The sequence below is a fragment of the Delphinus delphis genome, chromosome 11 (assembly GCF_949987515.2).
Source record: "Delphinus delphis chromosome 11, mDelDel1.2, whole genome shotgun sequence".
NCBI classification, from domain to species: domain Eukaryota; kingdom Metazoa; phylum Chordata; class Mammalia; order Artiodactyla; family Delphinidae; genus Delphinus; species Delphinus delphis.
The window spans coordinates 31,669,385-31,689,305 of NC_082693.1; the positions used below are offsets into that span (position 1 = coordinate 31,669,385).

At 33.0% G+C, this 19,921-nt stretch overlaps 1 protein-coding gene and 1 non-coding gene across 3 annotated transcripts in view; both read left to right on the top strand.

The window, feature by feature from the left end:
- Window positions 1-19,921, top strand: part of CNTN1 (contactin 1) — a 232,829-nt gene that overhangs the window by 100,943 nt on the left and 111,965 nt on the right. For both annotated transcript variants that reach the window (XM_060024589.1, XM_060024588.1), the window contains exons 12-14: window positions 1,933-2,083; window positions 7,667-7,794; window positions 8,104-8,279. In XM_060024589.1, coding sequence (XP_059880572.1) covers window positions 1,933-2,083; window positions 7,667-7,794; window positions 8,104-8,279 — 455 coding nt within the window. The remainder of the gene's footprint in view (window positions 1-1,932; window positions 2,084-7,666; window positions 7,795-8,103; window positions 8,280-19,921) is intronic.
- LOC132434637 (small nucleolar RNA SNORA18) lies at window positions 10,944-11,074 on the top strand. Its single transcript, XR_009521356.1, has one exon. It is a non-coding gene; the product is annotated as a small nucleolar RNA SNORA18 (small nucleolar RNA).

A 19,921-nucleotide genomic window follows, 5' to 3' on the forward strand; every position in this document is an offset into this window, starting at 1 on the left:
CATTTTGACTCTTAGAGAAGATATGAGGTGAATTTCAATTCCTTCCAAATGTAAATGCTTTTGTTTTCTGTTAAAATTTCTTGTTAATTGTTATATATTACAAGAGAAAATGAAAATTTAACAGCTCAGACTGAAAGATCTTTCTGTCTTCAAACCTAAATCTTGCAATCATTAATCTATTAAGGCAGTAATTAAGCAAATTGATCATTTTGAGACTGAGATTAATTCTTGACCATCTTTATATTTGTTTCAATCTATTTTTGTTTATTACCTTTAGGAACAGTGTTTCTCTCTCTTCTTTCCTGAGTTATTTAATTAATTCATTTATTCATCCACCAAATGATTATTGAGTGCTTACTGTGCACCAGATACTAGTCTGTAATAAGCTCAATAAAGAACAAAAGAAAAAATATATATATATGTATGTATACATGAACATGGTCTAGATTCTGTCACTAGAAATTCAAACATTAGGTAAGCATGGGTCATTTAAATGACTGCACCAAATCAACGATTTTATTAAGACTGAACAGATTCAGAAAAAAGTCTTATTTTCTAGATAAATTTAGACTTTCTAAATATAATCTGATGAAAATTTCTCTCATATTTTATAAGCAATATGTCACCCACAATATTTATTTAGCCTATACAAAATACCACATGCTGTGTTAGGTGTACAACACAGGTTGGTTGTTTACTTATTTATTTCCAATTATAAAAAAATGGGACTAAAATACAATGGGATAACCTAAAAAACAATGGGATAACCTAAATCATTTTTATAAAAAGTGTGTTCTTCAGAGCTTGTTAGAAGTGCTGAATCTCAGGTCCACCCCAGATCTATTAAATAGCATTTTACCAAGATCCTCAGATGATTATGATGCACAAATAAAATTTGAGAATCATGGGACTAGATGATGAAGGGTCAAGACCTGGATAAACATATACTTAGGCCTAGAAAAGCCCCCAGAAAGGACAGTTTTATAGATGATTGGGATGTGTGGAAATAAAAAGATGGAATCCCCCTGGAGTCTGCAAAATGACAAAGAGATTGAGAAATGAGCTAGATGTGGGGACACTAAAGAAAATTAGAGCATATCATCAAGAGAGTAATATTTTTTGAGACTCTATAGCCTGTTTTCATAATTATTGATCTGTACTTTGAAGTAAGGATGAGCTACAGGTGCATTATGTACTTCTCAATTAATTGAAAACATCATTCCCATAACTGTTTGTAGGTTGGTCCTGAAGGCAGGGGTCTCTCTGTTTATTAAGGCATCTCATAGTGTCTGCATGCAGTTGGTACTCAATAAATGTTTGTATAATGAAGGAGGAGTCATATTGTTTACTGAAAAGAGCATGCTTGCAAATCAGACAGATCTAGATTCAAATGTAAATCCCATTTTATACCTTACTGCCTGTGGCACATTTGGCAAATTATAGAATCTTAATAGATATCAGTTCTTTCATCCGTAAGCTGGGGACAGTTCATTCAAAGTGTGACTATGATTACGGATTATGAATATGTGCCAATATTAATAATTGCTCAATTTCCTCTATCCTTTCACTTAACTTCCCTTGCGCAACTGAGTCAAGACACTTGAATTAGGTATTACCTTCAAGGTAAATATTCATACAGCATTTGATTACAACTTAAATGTGTAATAATTAATTCAGTTATCACCAAGAATTATACATTTAAAATGGATAAATTTTGGTAAGTAAAATATACCTCAATAAAATTTTAAATAAAAGAAAACAATTATTATTATTAGGCATGGAATGTCTGTTGGTCATTGCTGATAACATTTGGTGAGATTAATCTTTTCTATTGATTATTAATCAAAAGGGAATAAAAGATGCTATAGTATAGAAGAAACTTCTGTTTCTTTTTTTAGCAAAAGAGACAAATAATAGTTTACTTTCTTTTAGCTTTGGCTCCAACTTTTGAAATGAATCCTATGAAGAAAAAGATCCTGGCTGCTAAAGGAGGAAGAGTTATAATTGAATGCAAACCTAAAGCTGCACCCAAACCAAAATTTTTATGGAGTAAAGGTACAGAGTGGCTTGTCAATAGCAGCAGGTCAGTCCAGAAACTAGAAATCCGATTGCAACTCAGTACTTGGGAAAGTTTACTTTGTAGAGAACTTGTTTTCATATTCATAGCGTAAATAATTTTTGTTCTAACTTTTCTCCCCAGAAGATATCACAGCTCTAAGGTAAACAGAAACACCCATCACTGTCAGTATCTATTATAAACAGAATTCAATTTTTAGACTTCTAGAGTTTATAAGGAATTTTAAAAATTGAGGCTCAGAGATTTGTGACAAATTGCCCAAGGCCACAAAACTAATTAACAATGGGAAATAAAATAGGGTCTTTATAATTTTTCCCCTAACAAGGGCTTCTATAGCCATTCATATTTGATTTAATTTTATGCAATTAGCCTATTAAATATTTCGGTAGGGAAATAAAAGGTGATTTTAAAGTACAAATCACCTCTTCCCTCTTCTGAAGTGAACAGGAACTTCTAATCTTCCTAACTATCTATGGGGAGAAGGAATGTTGGGAAATAGGAGAATTGGGATATGAAGGTTGGGGAGCAGCAAATATTTCAAGCAGAGAGCACAGCATGTGCAAAGGCCCTAAGGCAGAGAGAAGAGGATGTATAAGGAATGTAAGAACTAAAACCAACATGGCTGTCTTTAGAATAAAATGGAGAACAGTTTTAAGGGATGACACATAGTAAGCCAGGTCATTAGTAACAACATTTTCTGTGGCTTCATCTAAGAGTAGTAGAAATCTGTCTAAAGGCTTAAATAGGGGAGGAAAAAAGTAGTTTTTGCCTTTAAAAAAATATTCTAGCAAAAGTATAAAAGATAAATCTTTACAGTAATCCAATAAAGAATGTAAGGTGAGTGTCATCTCTGTTTTGATGTATCTAAAGCCTGGAAAGGTTAAAGTGGGCTTCTGAAAATGTATCAGTAATCTCCAAGCCAGAACTTGAACTTGTGCCATGCTGATATGGAATGAACACATGGCAACACAGTTTTCTTACTAGGATAATCACAAGTATGGTTGTGCATGAGACAAAGCTGTGGTTGGGGAGGGGTGTGCAAGGACAGCAGCTGCTTCCCTGAATACATTAAATTCTACAGGTAATATGTCTGACTAAGATTTATTAACACTTTAACAAAATGATACTAGAAGAATCAGTGTTAAAGGAAAAGTCAATCTGTGCAATACAGGGTTGAAGCTTTAGCAGTCAGATAATGAGTGATGCAGACCATGATCATAAGGTAGTTCCAATTTTAGGTATTCACTACTGCAACAGCCTAGAGCATAGCATTTCCTGTTGGCTGCACTATTAGCTCTCTCTCCTTAATGAAAAGAATCTTGCTCTAATTCTGATGAGGACTCATGCCATGGGCCTCTGCAACCACAAATTTCTCAGAACCATGCTTCATGGATTTGTTTTTCCTAAATACAAACATGTGTTCAAAAAAAGAAAAGTCTAGCTCCTAAAATCTTATTATTCTAGTCCTGTCAATATTTTTAAAGTATTTGAATCAAATTGTATGACCTTTTGATGAAAGAGTCTATAAATCTAATTTTTGCTCACTATGTTAACCCACTAGTAGCTCAGATTATTTAAGTATCTCTTTATTATAGATTTGGTATTTCATGTAAAAATAAGTTTGAATGTTATAAAATAGTATGTATTAAGAAAAGTTAAACTAATAATTACTTTTAGAGAAACATTTCTGTTGAAAATAATATTAACGAGTAACTGAATAACTGTCTTTGAGCATAACTATAATCTCATTCTGATTAATATAATTACCTAAAAACTGTTCCACATTACTAAGTTATCTCTGTGCCTGGTAAATGGTTTGTAAAATGGCATATGCAGTACTTGCAATCAGGAGAGAGGAAACATAAATCTTGATAAGTTGTAATTAAGTTCTCAATTGTATGATTTTATTTAAAGTTAAAATGATATGCATTCTCCAACAGAATTTCTTTGTAGTTGTTCATTTATAACCAATGGACTGCTATCAACTCTAAAATGGTCTTTATCTGAGCCTTTTATATGAGAGTCTCTCCAAGATTCTTTTCTACCCCAGAGTTGGTGTGCTTTAAACATTAACAAATAAGATGGAGGTTATACTGGAATAATTTTGGCAACAATAAGTGACTACTTTATTAAAGACCAGATGGTTCCTGGCTTGTTTGACTGTTTATCTATATGATCTAATCTGAAAATAAGGATAAGATTCTGATAATTTAACTACATTGACTTTAGAATATGGATCATTATTCAAAAACATCAAGTTCCCTAAATACTCTTACTGAAATTAATTTTAATGTCATGGACAAAGTACCTGAAAGTGTAGGTGAGCTGAACAACACAAGGAAGTATACCCTTTAAAGATGACAATGATCAATTGAGAGCTAATATACATGAGAAAACTAAGAATATAATGTGGGTTTTAGAAAGATTAATTGTTGCTATTGTTGTTTCCATTGCAACTTGATGATAATTTTCATTGCTTTACGTACAAAATAATTAAATGGGGTGGGGTGGAAAATTGGCTAAGGACTTACACTAGAGCTTAGTGAGAAAAAATGAGACACATTAATGTTAGTACTGTGTTAATATGAGTTCTATGAGAAGCAGATGACAATGCGGGATTAGCCATGCAAGAGATTTATTAATGGCAATGCCTAGGAAGGAAAACAGAGAAGACTCTTGGTGAAGCCTGGGACAGCCATCTGAGATTCAGGTCTGCTTCCAAATGAAGGGGAAAGGGAAGGAAGGAAGAGAGGCTGGGTAGAAATGGACTGCCGTGCAGATTTAATAGAGTGTGGTAAGACCACTGGAAAGCGTTCCAGCTAAAAATGCCCATCAGAGGAGCCTGATGTCTACCTGGAATATGCAGCCTTAAAATTCCTCCTGGACTCAGTCATTGGCTGAGAGCAACCTGTGGAAATTGTTGTTTTGGCTCAAACACAGTGATGGATTTCTGAGTGCAGCAGCTAGAGGTGTGGATCAGTTACACTCCTCACAGTGAGAGAACATAGAGGGACATTGGCATAGCTTCCACAATATCAAATAATTACTTTTATGTTTATGTTTATATTATGCTATTACATTATTTCTTCAATAAGTAAAAAGTATTCTGAAATGAGCTTAAGTTGGAACTGGAGAGTTAAAGACGAGCAAGGAAATTATGGAATATATTATTGGTGAAATTTTTGGTGTTTTCTTATATGGAGATTTTTATTAATAAAGTATGTATGTAGTAATTGTCCTTTATGAAGCTCTGCTCTTAAAATGGAATATATGGAGAATTGTTGGCATGTGTTTGTACAAAGCTTCAGAGATAAATTAAGGTTTTGGAAATTATATATTTAAGGAAAGTAAAAATCAGATCTAAATAGACATTTCTCCAAAGAAGACATACAGATGGCCAATAGGCAAATGAAAAGATGCTCAGCATTGCTAATTATTAGAGGAATGCAAATCAAAACTACAATGAGGTACCACTTACACTGATCAGAATAGCCATCATTAAAAACTCTACAAATAGTAAATGCTGGAGAGGGTGTGGAGAAAAGGCAACCCTCCTACACCCTTTGCCACACCCAAAAGCGTGGCAAAACTCCACCCTTTTGAGGGTGTGGAGGTTCCTCAAAAAACTAAAAATAGAGTTTCCGTATGATGCAGCAATCCCAATCCTGAGCATATATCCAGACAAAACTATAATTTGAAAAGATACATGCACCCCAATGTTCATACAGCATTATTTACAATAGCCAAGACATGGAAGCAAGCTAAATGTCCATTGACAGATAAATGGATAAAGATGTAGTATATATATATACAATGGAATATTACTCAGCCATACAGAAGAATGAAATAATGCCATTTGCAGTAATATGGATGGGCCTAGAGATTATCATACTAAATGAAATAAGTGAAAAAGAGAAAGATACTATATAATGTCACTTGTATGTGAAATCGAAACTATGACACAAATGAACTTATTTACAGAACAGAAACACATTCACAGACATAGAGAACAGACTTGTGGTTGCCAAGGCGGAAGGAGATGTGGGGGGATGGATGGGGAGTTTGGGATCAGCAGATGCAAAGTATTATATATAGGATGGATACACAATAAGGTCCTACTGTAAAGCACGGGATAGTCAATATTCTGTAGTAAACCATAATGGAAAAGAATATCAAAAATTTAAAAATAAAATAAAATCCAATGACAGGCAATCCAATATTGAATGTAAGTGCAAGGCATTATATAGTAAAGTTATATAATAAATATATAAATTATATGTAATATATCATAATATATGTAATACTAATGTAATATAAATTATATGTAAGAGTTAGGTATAATAAGGTTACAAATAATGAGTTTTCGGTCTCCTGACTCCAAGGAAGAGGCAGACAGGCAGAGGGAATACATTTAAGTTCTATTAGTATGAAAGATTTAGTTTCTGTTCATAGAAGAATTTCCTAAAAGTAATCTGTTACAGAAGCTTTTACTAAGGTAGGTTTTACAGTATCATCCTTTGAAATTTCCTAAAATTAAAATATGTTTGTATTCCTCTGTGGCTGTGGAAATGACAGTCTATTCTAACTACCAAGGCTGAAGTCCTGGGGTCACATTCCTGGAAGATCTGGGCTCACTTTTTTCAGGCCTATGACTGATCTAAGTCTGTCTCACAGTGGTTTAAAAGTCATTTTATGGTGGCATGTAGAGAGCCACTGCTTCAGTTAAACTCTATGTAGTTCATACATTCAAAAACAGGTTGATCGAGTGCCTACTCATTGTTTCATGTCTCACTCCTTAAGGAATTCCTGGAACATAGTTTTTTGTTTTTTCCTAATGATTGTATATGTTAATGAATATGTTACCTTGAGATGGGGCCACAAACAAAGCAGATACAAATTCCTGACATCAGGATGCTACCATCTAATGCAAGGATAGATTAACAAGTAAAGCTGAAGTATGTCTGATGAAATATGTGTTAGGAAGAAAAATCTGGGAAGAGGGATATCATGGGGAATGCCAGGACAGCAGCAGTGCCATGGGTGGGTGTGTGCATGCCATACTAACTAGAATTTATCAGACAAAGCTTTACTGAAGGTGCCACTGTGCAAAACCCTGAAGGTTGTGAGAAACAGATTGTGAAAACGACCAGGGCCTAAAAGGGCAAACCAAGGGCTGTGGCTTTTACTATGCATGAGATGGAAAACTCACTGGAGGCTTCTGAGCTGTAGAGTGACATCACTGAGCCAAAGAGTGACATTGTATTACTTATGTGGTGTATGTCTTCATGTCTGGCTGACATGTGGGAAAAGAAACTGTGTAGAGGCAAGGTTGGCAGCAGGAGGACAGTTCGAGATTACTGTGATAAGTCCAAGAAAAAGATGAAGGTGGTTTTCCAAAAAAACTTGATGCTGAGAAAGAATATTCTAAACAAAGGCTAGAATGTTTCATCTTGAAAAAAGTCTCTGTCAAGCAATTTATGTAAAACTTTAATGATACTAAGATGTTAGTGTTTTTAATCTAAGACATAGAATAGTAACGTATTTCATTAAATTAATTTTGTGAAATATGTATTTCTTTCATTTCAATAGAATAGTCATTTGGGAAGATGGCAGCTTGGAAATCAATAACATTACAAGGAATGATGGAGGTGTCTATACATGCTTTGTAGAAAATAATAAAGGGAAGGCTAATAGCACTGGGACTCTTGTTATCACAGGTAGGAAACCATTTGATTAACTTTACTTTTTTTTTTTAAGTTTGACAGTGCTTAATTTCTAATGTACTATAAGACATGATTCAGCACTAAGCTTATAAGACAATCCATGTTTTGATGTTTCCATTTCAAAAGGCTTCTGTGCAAATCTCTTGTTTGATGAAACTATTCTTGGAATTTAAATTTGTAAACATCTTATTGTTTTGCACAGATATTTCAACTATATTGATTTTTATTTTTTAATGTACTAGATAATATGGTGTCTCATATTTTTTTGAATTGTGGTTTACTCCTTTATTTAAAAATGTATAGATCCCACACGAATTATATTGGCTCCAATTAATGCCGATATCACTGTTGGAGAAAATGCAACCATGCAGTGTGCCGCTTCCTTTGATCCTGCACTGGATCTCACATTTGTTTGGTCCTTCAATGGCTATGTGATCGACTTTAACAAAGAGAACATTCATTACCAGCGGAATTTTATGGTATGTGTTTTATTTTTCATCTTATTAACATCCCAACACCCCCCATGTGTCTGCATTGCACCTGCTATTACCATAATCATGTACATGAGACTGGAAAACAGGTAAAAGTTTTTCATGGGTCTCCTTATATTAATTGTAGTATTCCTGAACCTTTCTAAAAATGGCTAGCCCTGAGGATTTTGGTAGCGATATTAATCAATAAATATTCATTGTGCTTTAGGTCCACTTCCTCTTTATTATAATACAATTTTTATATTAATGTGTACTCTGCCTCATTATATCTGTACTATAGGTTCTAAGTGCCTTCACATTCATTTTAAACTAAGTAAGAGCACAGAACTTATCCTTTGTTATAGTGATGACTTTATGGCATTTATTTTATTCTTTGAGGGTAAGAAATAGACAAGCTATATATGTGGGAGGGTTTGGAGAACTAGTCCATGCAATTTTTAAAAGGGTTAAATGGCTGTATTTTAAGAATAAGAAAGCTTACATGTTACAAGTCCTATAATTAAGCATAGTGGTATCGTTGTATAGAAATGAAAATAGAGGAAAAAGACTGGGAAGTAACGCAAGTATAACAACTTGCATAGGAACACACTTGTTGCACTGATAGGGCTGCCTAAATTACAGTGTATTTAAAGGGCAAATTGATCACTTCTTCTTCCAGTCTGTTCTTTAGAAAGGCAATCATTTAGGAACCTAAAGACCTATTTAGAACATACATTTAGTCAAGAAAACTTTAATTCTAATTTTAGAAGTCAATTTTTAATAAAAGTTTGAATTAACTCAGTAGAGTATTTAAGATTTTCAAGTCCTACGAACTCTGAAGTTTGATATGTATCTATTATAATATTATGTTTTCAAATTGTCTAACTCTTTCAAAAAAATTCTTCTAGAACTTTCCACTTTAAAAAGCCAAAACAAGTTTTCAGTCAGGTTAAGATTGTTTTTAACTGGATGGAAACATTTATTCTTAAATTTTTATTAGATAGATTCATAGAACAATTATCAATACAGTATCAATGTTTGTGCCTTCTATATGTTAACTGTAATTCCAGTTTCTTTCTTTTTAATCTAACAGATCTAGCTAAAACTGTACATCTACAGTGAATCTACTGTCTTTCAGTTTCTGAAACAAATTTATACTTTAAAAATAAACAACTGGGAATTTGTAGAGAATGATTTTAACATTATACCATGTGATATTTTTTCTTTATGTATCTATTTTGATGTGCTTAATTATAAGAATGCCCAACATTAATAAATTTGGCACCATTGTCTTTAATAATTTCTTCAAATTGTGTTTTGTTTTGCAAGAAAAGCAAATACCACTCAGTTTTTACTCATTTGAAGAAAAGAAGTGAGCTAAACAGAGATTTTATTTTAAAAAAGTAGACTTTTGAATTTGCTTGATGTTATATATTGAATATTTTCTAAAATGCAACAAGCATAGTTTATACAAGTAGTTACTTATAGCTGCAGTAGAGTCTCTGAAAATAGATTTGAAGGTATAACTTACCCTAAGTTAAGCTGAAACTTCATATGTGGAGCCTCTTTATGTTCTTTAAAATAAGTTACTTTATGTTGATTGACGTAAATAAACATTTCAAAAAAAGAAATGAAGGAAGGAAGGAAGGGAGGGAGGGATGGAAAGAAGAGAAAGAAAGAGAGAGGTGCGGGGGGAGGAGGAGGAGAGAGAAAAAGACAAAAAAAGAGAAATAAGATAAAAGAGACCCATGGCTTGAAAAAAGAGAAAAGTAAACCACTGAAAGACTAATTAAGAAATAATTATTACATTAGGTCATAACAATGTAAGAGACTTTGGTCATCACCAACTGTACTCCTTCCTTTTGTGGATGTTAGCCACAGGGGTTCAGGTTGTTGCCCCTCAGGGAAGCCAGAGCAGACCCTGACTCTGAGCCCATACTCTGGCTTCAGGGGCTCAGTTTCAGCTTCATTCCACCATATAAGAAGCATAATAACAATCAGCGGCATAAAACATACTCACTGGTTAAGTATGCAACTTCAGTGAGTAAAAGTATCAAAGACACATTTTTAGCACTTTGTAGATGGACAAGTCGATTTAACTCTGTAAATAATTAAAAAACCCAGATAAGAAATGTATTTTGAATTATTAAACTTAATTCTGCCTTTTGAACCTAAGAAAGATCTATGAAGCTTTCCCTTGCATCCTCCTTCTCTTTTAAAGCAAACTTCAAAGTCACACTTCACTGCTAAATGTACCACACAAATTTGACTAAAACACCATATGGGTTTGATCTACCTTTTGGAAGCCAGTCCTAATGGCTAGTAATTGCTCCTGGGGTCACTAATAGAACACTCAGAAGGAGGGGTTCTTCCAACCTAAAGCTCAGTGAATGAAAACATAACAGGGATGGCAGGTATTGGGGAAAGCAAATTCGAAGGAAGGAACACTGCTGCCTGCGTTTGTCTGTTATTCAAATTGCACTAGCAAATATGTCAGTATATAATTTTTTGGTTTTTTAAATCATGTTTTTATATTTTATTTAATTCTGGCAATATTTCAATTATTGAATATCACTTGTTCGTTTAAAAATATAGTACTGAACCCATACCACAGCAGGAATAGTGATAGGCACTAGGGTGTATAAAACAGTGAATAAGACGAACACAGGCACTGTTGAGGTCTATCCCAATGGGACTTTTTCTGCAGACCTACATTGTTGGAAATGCCTCACAGAGTAACCGTGTGGTTTCCTTTACTGAGAGAACTACGTGTTAGATCTGTGGGAAAGAACTTCAAGATAGCTGCTAATAAACTATGAAAAACCTAACAGTCAAACTTTTTATCTTGGGTATTGGCATATCCCAACGATCTGTACTGTTCTAAGGTGTGAAAGCTTAAGAGTAAATATGGTTTGAACTTAATGCATGTTTAGAGGGTGTCTAAAATTCAGTGCCAGGCAGATCCATCTCCTTTGACCCTAAACATGGTCCTAAAGTAAATTGCTTGAGGAAATTGGATCCCAAAGATTACAGGTGGGGAATTTTGAAGTGTGTCCATATTCCACTGGAGATCAAAGAAGCCCAACTAAAAGAATTGTGGACCGACAACATGACAACTGTGGATTGAGACAAAATTCTTTTTGAAAGGGTTATCTTGAAAATTATGGATCAAACATTGGAGAAACCAAGGTGATTGGCAGTGGAAGGAATCAGAACATGTGAAATTCCTTAAAAATGTATTGACTTAAATAATTTTGCCTGTGTTACACATAATAACAAAAAACTCTTTACACTTTTTGTAGGAACAAAAGACAAGCACAGACTCTGATCCAAAATAAATCAGAGCTATCCTATGAGTTTAAAATTTAAATATAAATGACTTGGTAGCTATCACAGTTAACAAAACTGATGTCATTGTCACCATCATGTTTTAATAATTTTAATTGCTAAAAATTAATATCAGAAACTCTAATTCATGAAGAATATAGACATAAAAATTTACACTTTTAATTTTAAGAACCTAAGTTTTTATTTTCAAGTTTGGCTTCAATAATACATTATATTTAATAATCAAGCATGCTGTGAGTTTAGCTTGCTATTCTTGATCTTGACCACCATGTGGCAACCGTGCCTAAGGTTTCAAATTTCACAGCCTGACCTACTTGGAACTTGAAGCTTTATGAAATTAAACAAATTATAATATATCTATCATATATATATAATTATAATATATCTAATATATCTATATCAAATTAATTATATCTAAGATGTGTGATTTAAATTTTTTTCTTTATACTTTTTCCAATTATATTAATATAATTATCAGGAAAAAAGTAACTATATATTTTTGAAGATGTGCATTTCTTTTAAGAATTTATAGTGACCTATAAAAGTTAAATATATAAGTAACATTTCTATTACATTTATGATCCTACTTTATGTAAAACTCTTTTGAATTAATTAGTTTTAAAATGTAGCTATTAATTTTAAAGTTGTAAGTAAACAATACCGATTATAGAAAAAATATTAAGAAGTTAAATATCTAATTTACCTGTAATGTTATTTATTCTTTCACTATTCAATAAATATTCACTGAGTGTTACATCATTATGTAACTAGGGTCAGTAAATGTTTCATTTGAACTTGAATTTATGCGTTGATGTTAAGTATATATATGTATATATACATATATATATGAATTACAAATTTCATAACTTTGGAGCTTTGATACAATAAGCTTATAAGTAGTTTATCTGGCATTCTTTTATTCTGTCAAATTTATATGGCAAATACCTATATTTTTCAAGTCCAAATATAAAATGATTTCTATTTTGATTTTCCAGTTCAATAGCTACTTACTCGTTTAGAGTAAATACAAAAGCGGAGTCATTTTACTTACCAATTTAATTTATAATCCCTTTTGTTCTATAAAGGATGTAAGACTATCTACCAAAAAATATGTATTTGTAATATATCATTTTATTCCTTTCTCATGGTGGTTCTTGATCTGCAGAAATTTTTTTTCAGGAGCTATCTAACTTTTGACACCCACTTTGAGTCATTTTCCTTCAACTATTTGACAGTTCTCCCTGTCAGAGCCATTATTTTAGTTAACCACGTTGAGTTTCTTAAACTTTCTAATTCTGGTATTGCTGCTATAATACCTTTTTTTCTGTTTACAAATAAATGTTAAAATTAAAGTTCAGTTAGAAGATTTTACATACCTGCTTTGAATTCATAAATATCATATGAATTGTTCAGAGGCTTTGCCACAACCAGAGCTCTAGGCTCCATTAAGCTTAATCTAGAGTCAGTGATTAAGCCTCTCTAAGTTTCAAATTTCCCCCTCTGTAAACTTTTATTAGTAATTCACTTATTTCATTCAGCTTACTTCATTGGGTTTGCAATACTGGTTACTTCATAATATTTTTGTGAGAATTCAATGAGAGAATGCCTATAAAGTTCTTGGCACAAGATCTGGCAGGTTATTACTAATACTTTTTATAATAGAGCAATCATTCTACATCGAAAATTCCAGAAGCTTTTGCCAGATAGTTTTTTTCTGGTTATAGATCTCATTTTTCATGATTGATATTTTGCACTGCTTGCTCTACTGGATACCTAGTTTGAGACAAAAGATTCTAGGTATTTCCTTGCTGAGGGCAATGGAGAGGTAATAATAGTCAACATTTTACTGAGTGCTTGCTGTTTAGCCAGCATTGGATTAAATGCTTTTCATGTATTTCTCAGGTGATCTTCATAGCAGTCCTCTATGGAGCACATATTACTGTGATTTTTTTCTCAATTTCTGAGGTGGGGAAACAAGATTTGAAACGTTAAGTAACTTGTCTAAAGTCATACAACTTACTGGTGGCAGACAGAGGATTTGAAACCAAGGTGGTTTGATTGTAGACCCTGTGGTCTTCACCACTTGTTTCTAATCCATTGACTGGTACTCATGTCTATATCTATTTAAATAACCTCCCTCCCATTATTTGAAACACTATAAGACAGCAGTTGAAGAGCAGTTCAACTCCTAACTTATTCTATAATCTTGTTTAATGAACATTTTATGTTCAAAGTTATCCAAATTACTTTATTCTCCCTACACGATTAGAAACCTTTGCATCACATTGTAAGTCAAGTCTACAGAGTTTCAGATTGCCTAACTATAAAACTCTAGGCAGTTCTTAGTGATCTCCTTTAGAGAGATAGGTTATGTGTGTGTGTTTGCAGGTGTGTGGACATGCATTTGTTCTGACTGTATAGACAGCATTCAAAACCAAAGTAGACAGATTTCTTACCCTAAGGCTGAAAGAAAATATTAATTCTACTGAACATGTCACAGAAATGTGTTTAAATCTGAAACATGTATCTCATACTAGAAGAACAGAATTTGAACAGATGTTTTGCTTCTGTGCATGCAAAAAGAGAGAAAGAGAAGCAGTAATAAACAGAAGTCATTTTTTTTGTTTTTTCAATTTCATTGGCTCTCTGTCATTATTGAACAAGAAGGTAAAGATTGTCCAGAGTTATGGGGCAACAGGTTACAGCAGAAAAGGAGTGTTAGGCCATAATCCAGACTAAGACAAGAATCAAATTAGAGCTGAAGAAATAGCAGAAAACCAAGAGGGCACAGTGAGATGATGTAAGCCCTAAAATGGTTATTCTAAACCAGGAACAATTTTTCTCCCTAGGGAAATTTGGTCATATTTGGAGACATTTTTGTTTATCACAACTGCAGGCAAGTGGTGTATTACGGGCACCTGTCTAGCACGGGTGCTGCTAAATATCCCATAATGCTGAGGACAGTCCTCCACGACAGAGAATTAACTGATCCAAATTATCCATAGGGTCAAGATTGAGAAATGCTGTTCTCAAGGGAGATTTTTTTTAAAAAGACTTAAGAAAAAAGGGACTGAAAAGTTTTAAGCATAGTATGTTGGAAACAAAGAGAAGTTATATTATTTTGAGCAAATGAGAGTGCTGAAGACAAAAAAAGAAATTATAAGAGGATAGATAAAGCATTTTTCAAAATATTATCAGAAGTAGAGGATAGACTGCATGTGTTTCGCGAATTCAAGACTCTTTAAATTTTGGGAGAGAGAAAGAAATATGTGAAATGTCCCCTGACATAGTTCTGTGGTCCACACAAAACCCACAAAGGCAGGCTACCTGTGCCCAAACTGTTTCTCTACTAAGGGTAATTAACTGGAAAAGAGAGAATTCTATCATCCCTCATTCTGTCTGAACTTTCTCTACCTCCCTTTCATTACCCTAATAAGACTTGACTTACACCTAACTATTCTATTTTATTTTGCTATTTTCTAGATCATCACACTTCCAGGGCAGAGATCATGCCAGCTAAAGTTATTCTCTAGCAGAATCCCAGAGTCTAGACTTTAGGAAGCATTTGTCAAAGATAAGGTTAAATATTTGGAATTAAGCACATATAGCAGCAAGTCTTTTTTCTTCAGAAATGTACTGGTTTGGAGAAATTTCTAAAAATTCATTCAAAATTAAAGTCCCATTTGTTTTACATAGAACTCCTTGCATACTTAATCATCACTGGAATAATTATTCTGGCTCTTTATGCTTGCAAAATACAGTGTGTATATAAAATAAAAAGAAGGGGAAATAAACATATAAACTTTTGGTGTCTTAGGAATTTTATTTTATAATTTTACATTGTCAATTTTGATGTTTTATTTACTATATCACATTAGAAATATCCTATTTTGTCATTAGCTCTCATATTCCCAAAAAACTAACTAATTTTTTAAAAAACTAGTTTTTAAAACAGAACATTATCTAAAGATCTGGAATTTTGTTGTTGTTTTGCCCTTGACAAGTTATATGATCTTGGGCAAAACAGTCAATCTGTGCCTCAGGCTTCTCATCTGTCATATGAGGAAGTTGGGCCACACCAGAAGTTTTGAAAAACAGCAACAGAAGGTTTTTAGCAGCAGAATTCTTTTTGCAAAGAAAATTTAAATTAGAACCCCAATAAATATCAAAGATGAAGGTAAAGTTGGTCTGACTGAAAAAATTGTACCCATGTTTGTGAGCATGTGTAGGAGACCAAAGCCTTAACTATAGGGCATCTCACATCTTCCTGTCCCAAAACACATCCCATTCTGATCCCTTCTTTCTACCAAGTGATCCATGAAGGTCTTCAGAACCCTAAGGCTAATGGAAACCAATTTAAAAACCATATAAATTAAACAGTGTTCAAGTTTTCTTTCAACTCAAAAATATGGGTTCTAAACCCAAGGCTTTGATGGTTTTGTCCATCATTTAAAATGCTTAGTAGACATCGAAAAGAAAATTTCCTTCCTTATGAGTTTTAATTTAAAATGGTCCGATTGATCAAAATTGAACTCTTCAGCCATCAAAATAGCCAGATTCAGGGATATTCAACATCTCCATTGATCAAGTAAGTACGGGGTGACCTCTCAGTAATTATCCTAAACTATTTCCCTAATATATTTAAGTATGTATATTTGTAATGATAATACTCATTTTCATAAGATTTTGTAAGTTATGTCTTTTTAAATTTTTTTTACATTCAGGCAAACTTAATGCTGATGCATTACTTAAAATAACACTAACTTGAATATTAGATCATATTAGGAAATTAATGTTAATTATGTTGTGTGTGATTGTGTGTCTGTGATTATTTAAGAGAATGGTTTTACCGTTTTGGAGATTCAATTTAATATTTTGACGAATGAATTACGATGGTATCAGTAATTTGTTCTTTAAGGATTCAACAATAGATAGACAGCTAGATAATTAGATAAAATATGGCAAGAAGTTTACAACTGTTGAATCTAATTGGTTAGTATATGGGTGGCCATTGTACTATTCTTTCTATTTTCTTATGTTTGAGCATTTAAATAGGTTAAAAATTAAAGAAAGAAAATATAACATATTGTATTTTTCCTGTTATGAGAAAATATCCACTTTTACCTACCAAACTGTGAATCTAAGTTCAATTGTTTGATCCATGAAGCACTACTTTGGCAACAGCTTAACTTGGGGAAAACAGGTTAACTATTGAGCCTTCTACCAGTAGCTTAACTTAAAATCTAAAATTCCTTATCTGTAAAATGGAAAGATTAAACATATCTCCCTGAGTCTTATAAAAATTAAATAGGAAACATATATGTAAAGTAGCTAGCACATTGCAAGGCATCTTAAGGGCATTTAATAAGCTAGATCAGGTATTAGTAGGAGTTCATAGTAGCTACAGCAATGGCAGTAACAATAGCAGAAGTTGTAGTAGCAATCTTAATAATGATATTAATAGCAGCAGTAGTAGTATCCTATTAACGGCAACAGTGGTAGCAGTAGTGGTGGTTGTAGTTACAGTATTATTGTGTCCTCATCTCTAAAATACAGTTAAGAATAGTACCCCTTTCCCAGGGTTGTTGTTATAAGTGAATTTGCACATGTAAAGTATTTATAATAGCCCCTGGCACCTATAAAACCCTTACTTTTTTTCTTTTTTTTTTTTTTTTGCTCGTGTGTTGGTGATGGTGGTGTTAAAGTTTGCAGTTGCATCTGATGAATTTGCTACATTTATTCTTTCTTTAACCTAGGAAGCCAAAAGTAAAAAAGAAAAATGTTTATTTTTCATGGATATAGCATGTATCATACATATTTAATAATTTTTGCTTACAGGTTTCTAGAGTATTCTCTTTAAAGGCTATGCTTTCCTCCAGTCTTCCATATTTGTCTCTTCATTCTGAACTTCAATGGAACAAAAGAGATGTTTTTATAGAGCCATTATGACCTCTAAGCTTTATCTAGACCTTGTATATACTTTATGGCATATTTCTTTGTTCATTATGATTAACTGAATTTGTTAATACAACTTAGTAATTCAGACTCATTTATACTGCAGGACTGATTTTTCAAAGTTAGTTCATGGGGGAGTGGAAAGGAAGGAATAGGCATTTATATTTTGGAAGTCTTTTGATTTAAACTTGGGAAGTTTCTAAGTGGTAAACCACATATACACTTTGGAACATCCCTGAGCTGTGCTATCACAATTTCCAGTATGTGATTCAACTCTCCTCATATGAAGGGAAGCATTTTGTAATTCAGCCAAGCTGTGGCTTTTAGTGAAAATAGAGAGAGCATTCGTATCTAATTTGTGGCTAGAATGTGCTGAGAGCCATGATCTTTACTTGCTTTGTAAGCGTTCTGTCGACCACTGAGAACCTCAACTTCTCCTGAGGTATGGAAAGGGCTAGTGCCATTTATAAAAACGTCAGCAAAGCTTTTATACATACACAACTCAATTGGAAATAATATAGCATATTTTTTCTTTATTTTCCTTTTGAGGTGTTTCAGTGCCACACCTTCACCAAATATAGATCGAATGAGAATAAATGTTAAAGTCGCTTATAACTGCTTTATGCAAATCGGCCTATCATTACCTACCTAAGTCCTAATGTTTAAAACAAGCCTAACTTTTAAAATGAGTTTAGCATTAAACTTTTAGAATAGTTTAATTAAAAGTTTTTAAGGAGTTTATTATGAAGATTCAGTAAGTATAACTTTAATATGATATTTTAAGACAAAATAGTTTGTGTTTTTCATTACATGTGAAAAGTATGAAAAGCATAACAACATTATTCCTCTCAGGATTAAATAAGTGAATATGAAAACAGCACTGTGTTTCAAACTGAGATTTTGGGGAAAATTATAGCAATTTCATTAAAGAAGATTATTAGGTGTACAGCATTCAAATATTTTACAAAGGGTAATTATGGTGTCACAAATTATTTTTATATTATTTTCCTGCTTTCATTTTTTTATTATAAGGTTGAATTTTTTTTTTAAGGTTGAATTTTTTTTTAATTTTAATTTCTGAAGTATTTTATTTTTTAAATTCCAATCTAATCCCATGGTTCATTGAAATAGTGGAAGTTTAGCAACAGGATTATCTTTCATTTGGATACATGGAGCAACCCAAGTAGTGAGTTAACATAATAAAAGCATGCAATAGAGCTAAGTGTTTTTAATTTTATGCAAACATTATTCTTTCTCAAATATAGCTATTATCTTGTGTCATGATAGTTTAAAAATATTTTTTAATATCTTTCCATTAATGAATATTTAATGTCAAAGTTCAGTACTATGATGTATTGAACTTTAAGGATGTTAAAGCACATTAAAGCAGTCTGTTTTATTAATATAGTGTTTAAATTATTTTATTTTATGGTAATTATTTTATATTATTTTATTTTTTCTCACTAGAAATTGTCTCAGAAATATGTCAGTTAGCACCTACAATGGCTAAAGAAAAACTCTTTTATTATTACCTTCCCCATATACACAACTTTACTCTCTTCTTACTTTAAATATTTTTAAAAAGATAGCTATAGGTAATAAAATAATATTTCTTTACCCCTCCCCCCTTAGGTGAATTCTATTTAGTATGATATGTAGAATTGGTCAACTACAAAGTCAGGCAGAGTCCTCAAGACCATCTTCAGTTCTGAAACCAACTGCAAGTTCCAGGAGTTGCCAAAACCAGCCTCAGTTTCCTTGTGCTAGAGGGAACTCACAGAATTCCCTGAAAGCTATTATGCTCATGGTTACAATTTATTACCCAAATAGCATGCAGATTAAAAGCAACGAAGGGAAGAAATGCATGGGGCAGAGCCCAGGAGACGTACCAAACATAGAGCTTCCATTGTTCTCTCCCCATGGAGTCAGGATGCATTACTCTACCAGCTATGGTCTGTGGCAGTAGGCACAGAGTATTGCCAACAGGGATGCTTTCCTGAGCTTTGATATATAGAGATTTAACCAGGGCTTAATCATGTAGGCATTGATTGACTGATTGATTGCCCAAATGGTTAATCTCAATATCTAGGTTAATTGATAACACATGACCCAAAGCCCCTACCCTAAGCCACAATGTTAGTCTTTTTGGCATGGTCAGCCCCTACTCTAAAACTATACAGGTGTGTCTAACTTCCACCCTAAATCACATGGTTAGAACTATTCAGTATGACCCAAGATGCCCAGGCAAAGAAAGAATACTACAGGTTACCTTCCAGAAGCTGACAGAAAGGGCAGATCGCTCTGTAAATTTGTGATTTGTATTACAAATTTTGAATTTGTAAAGGCCT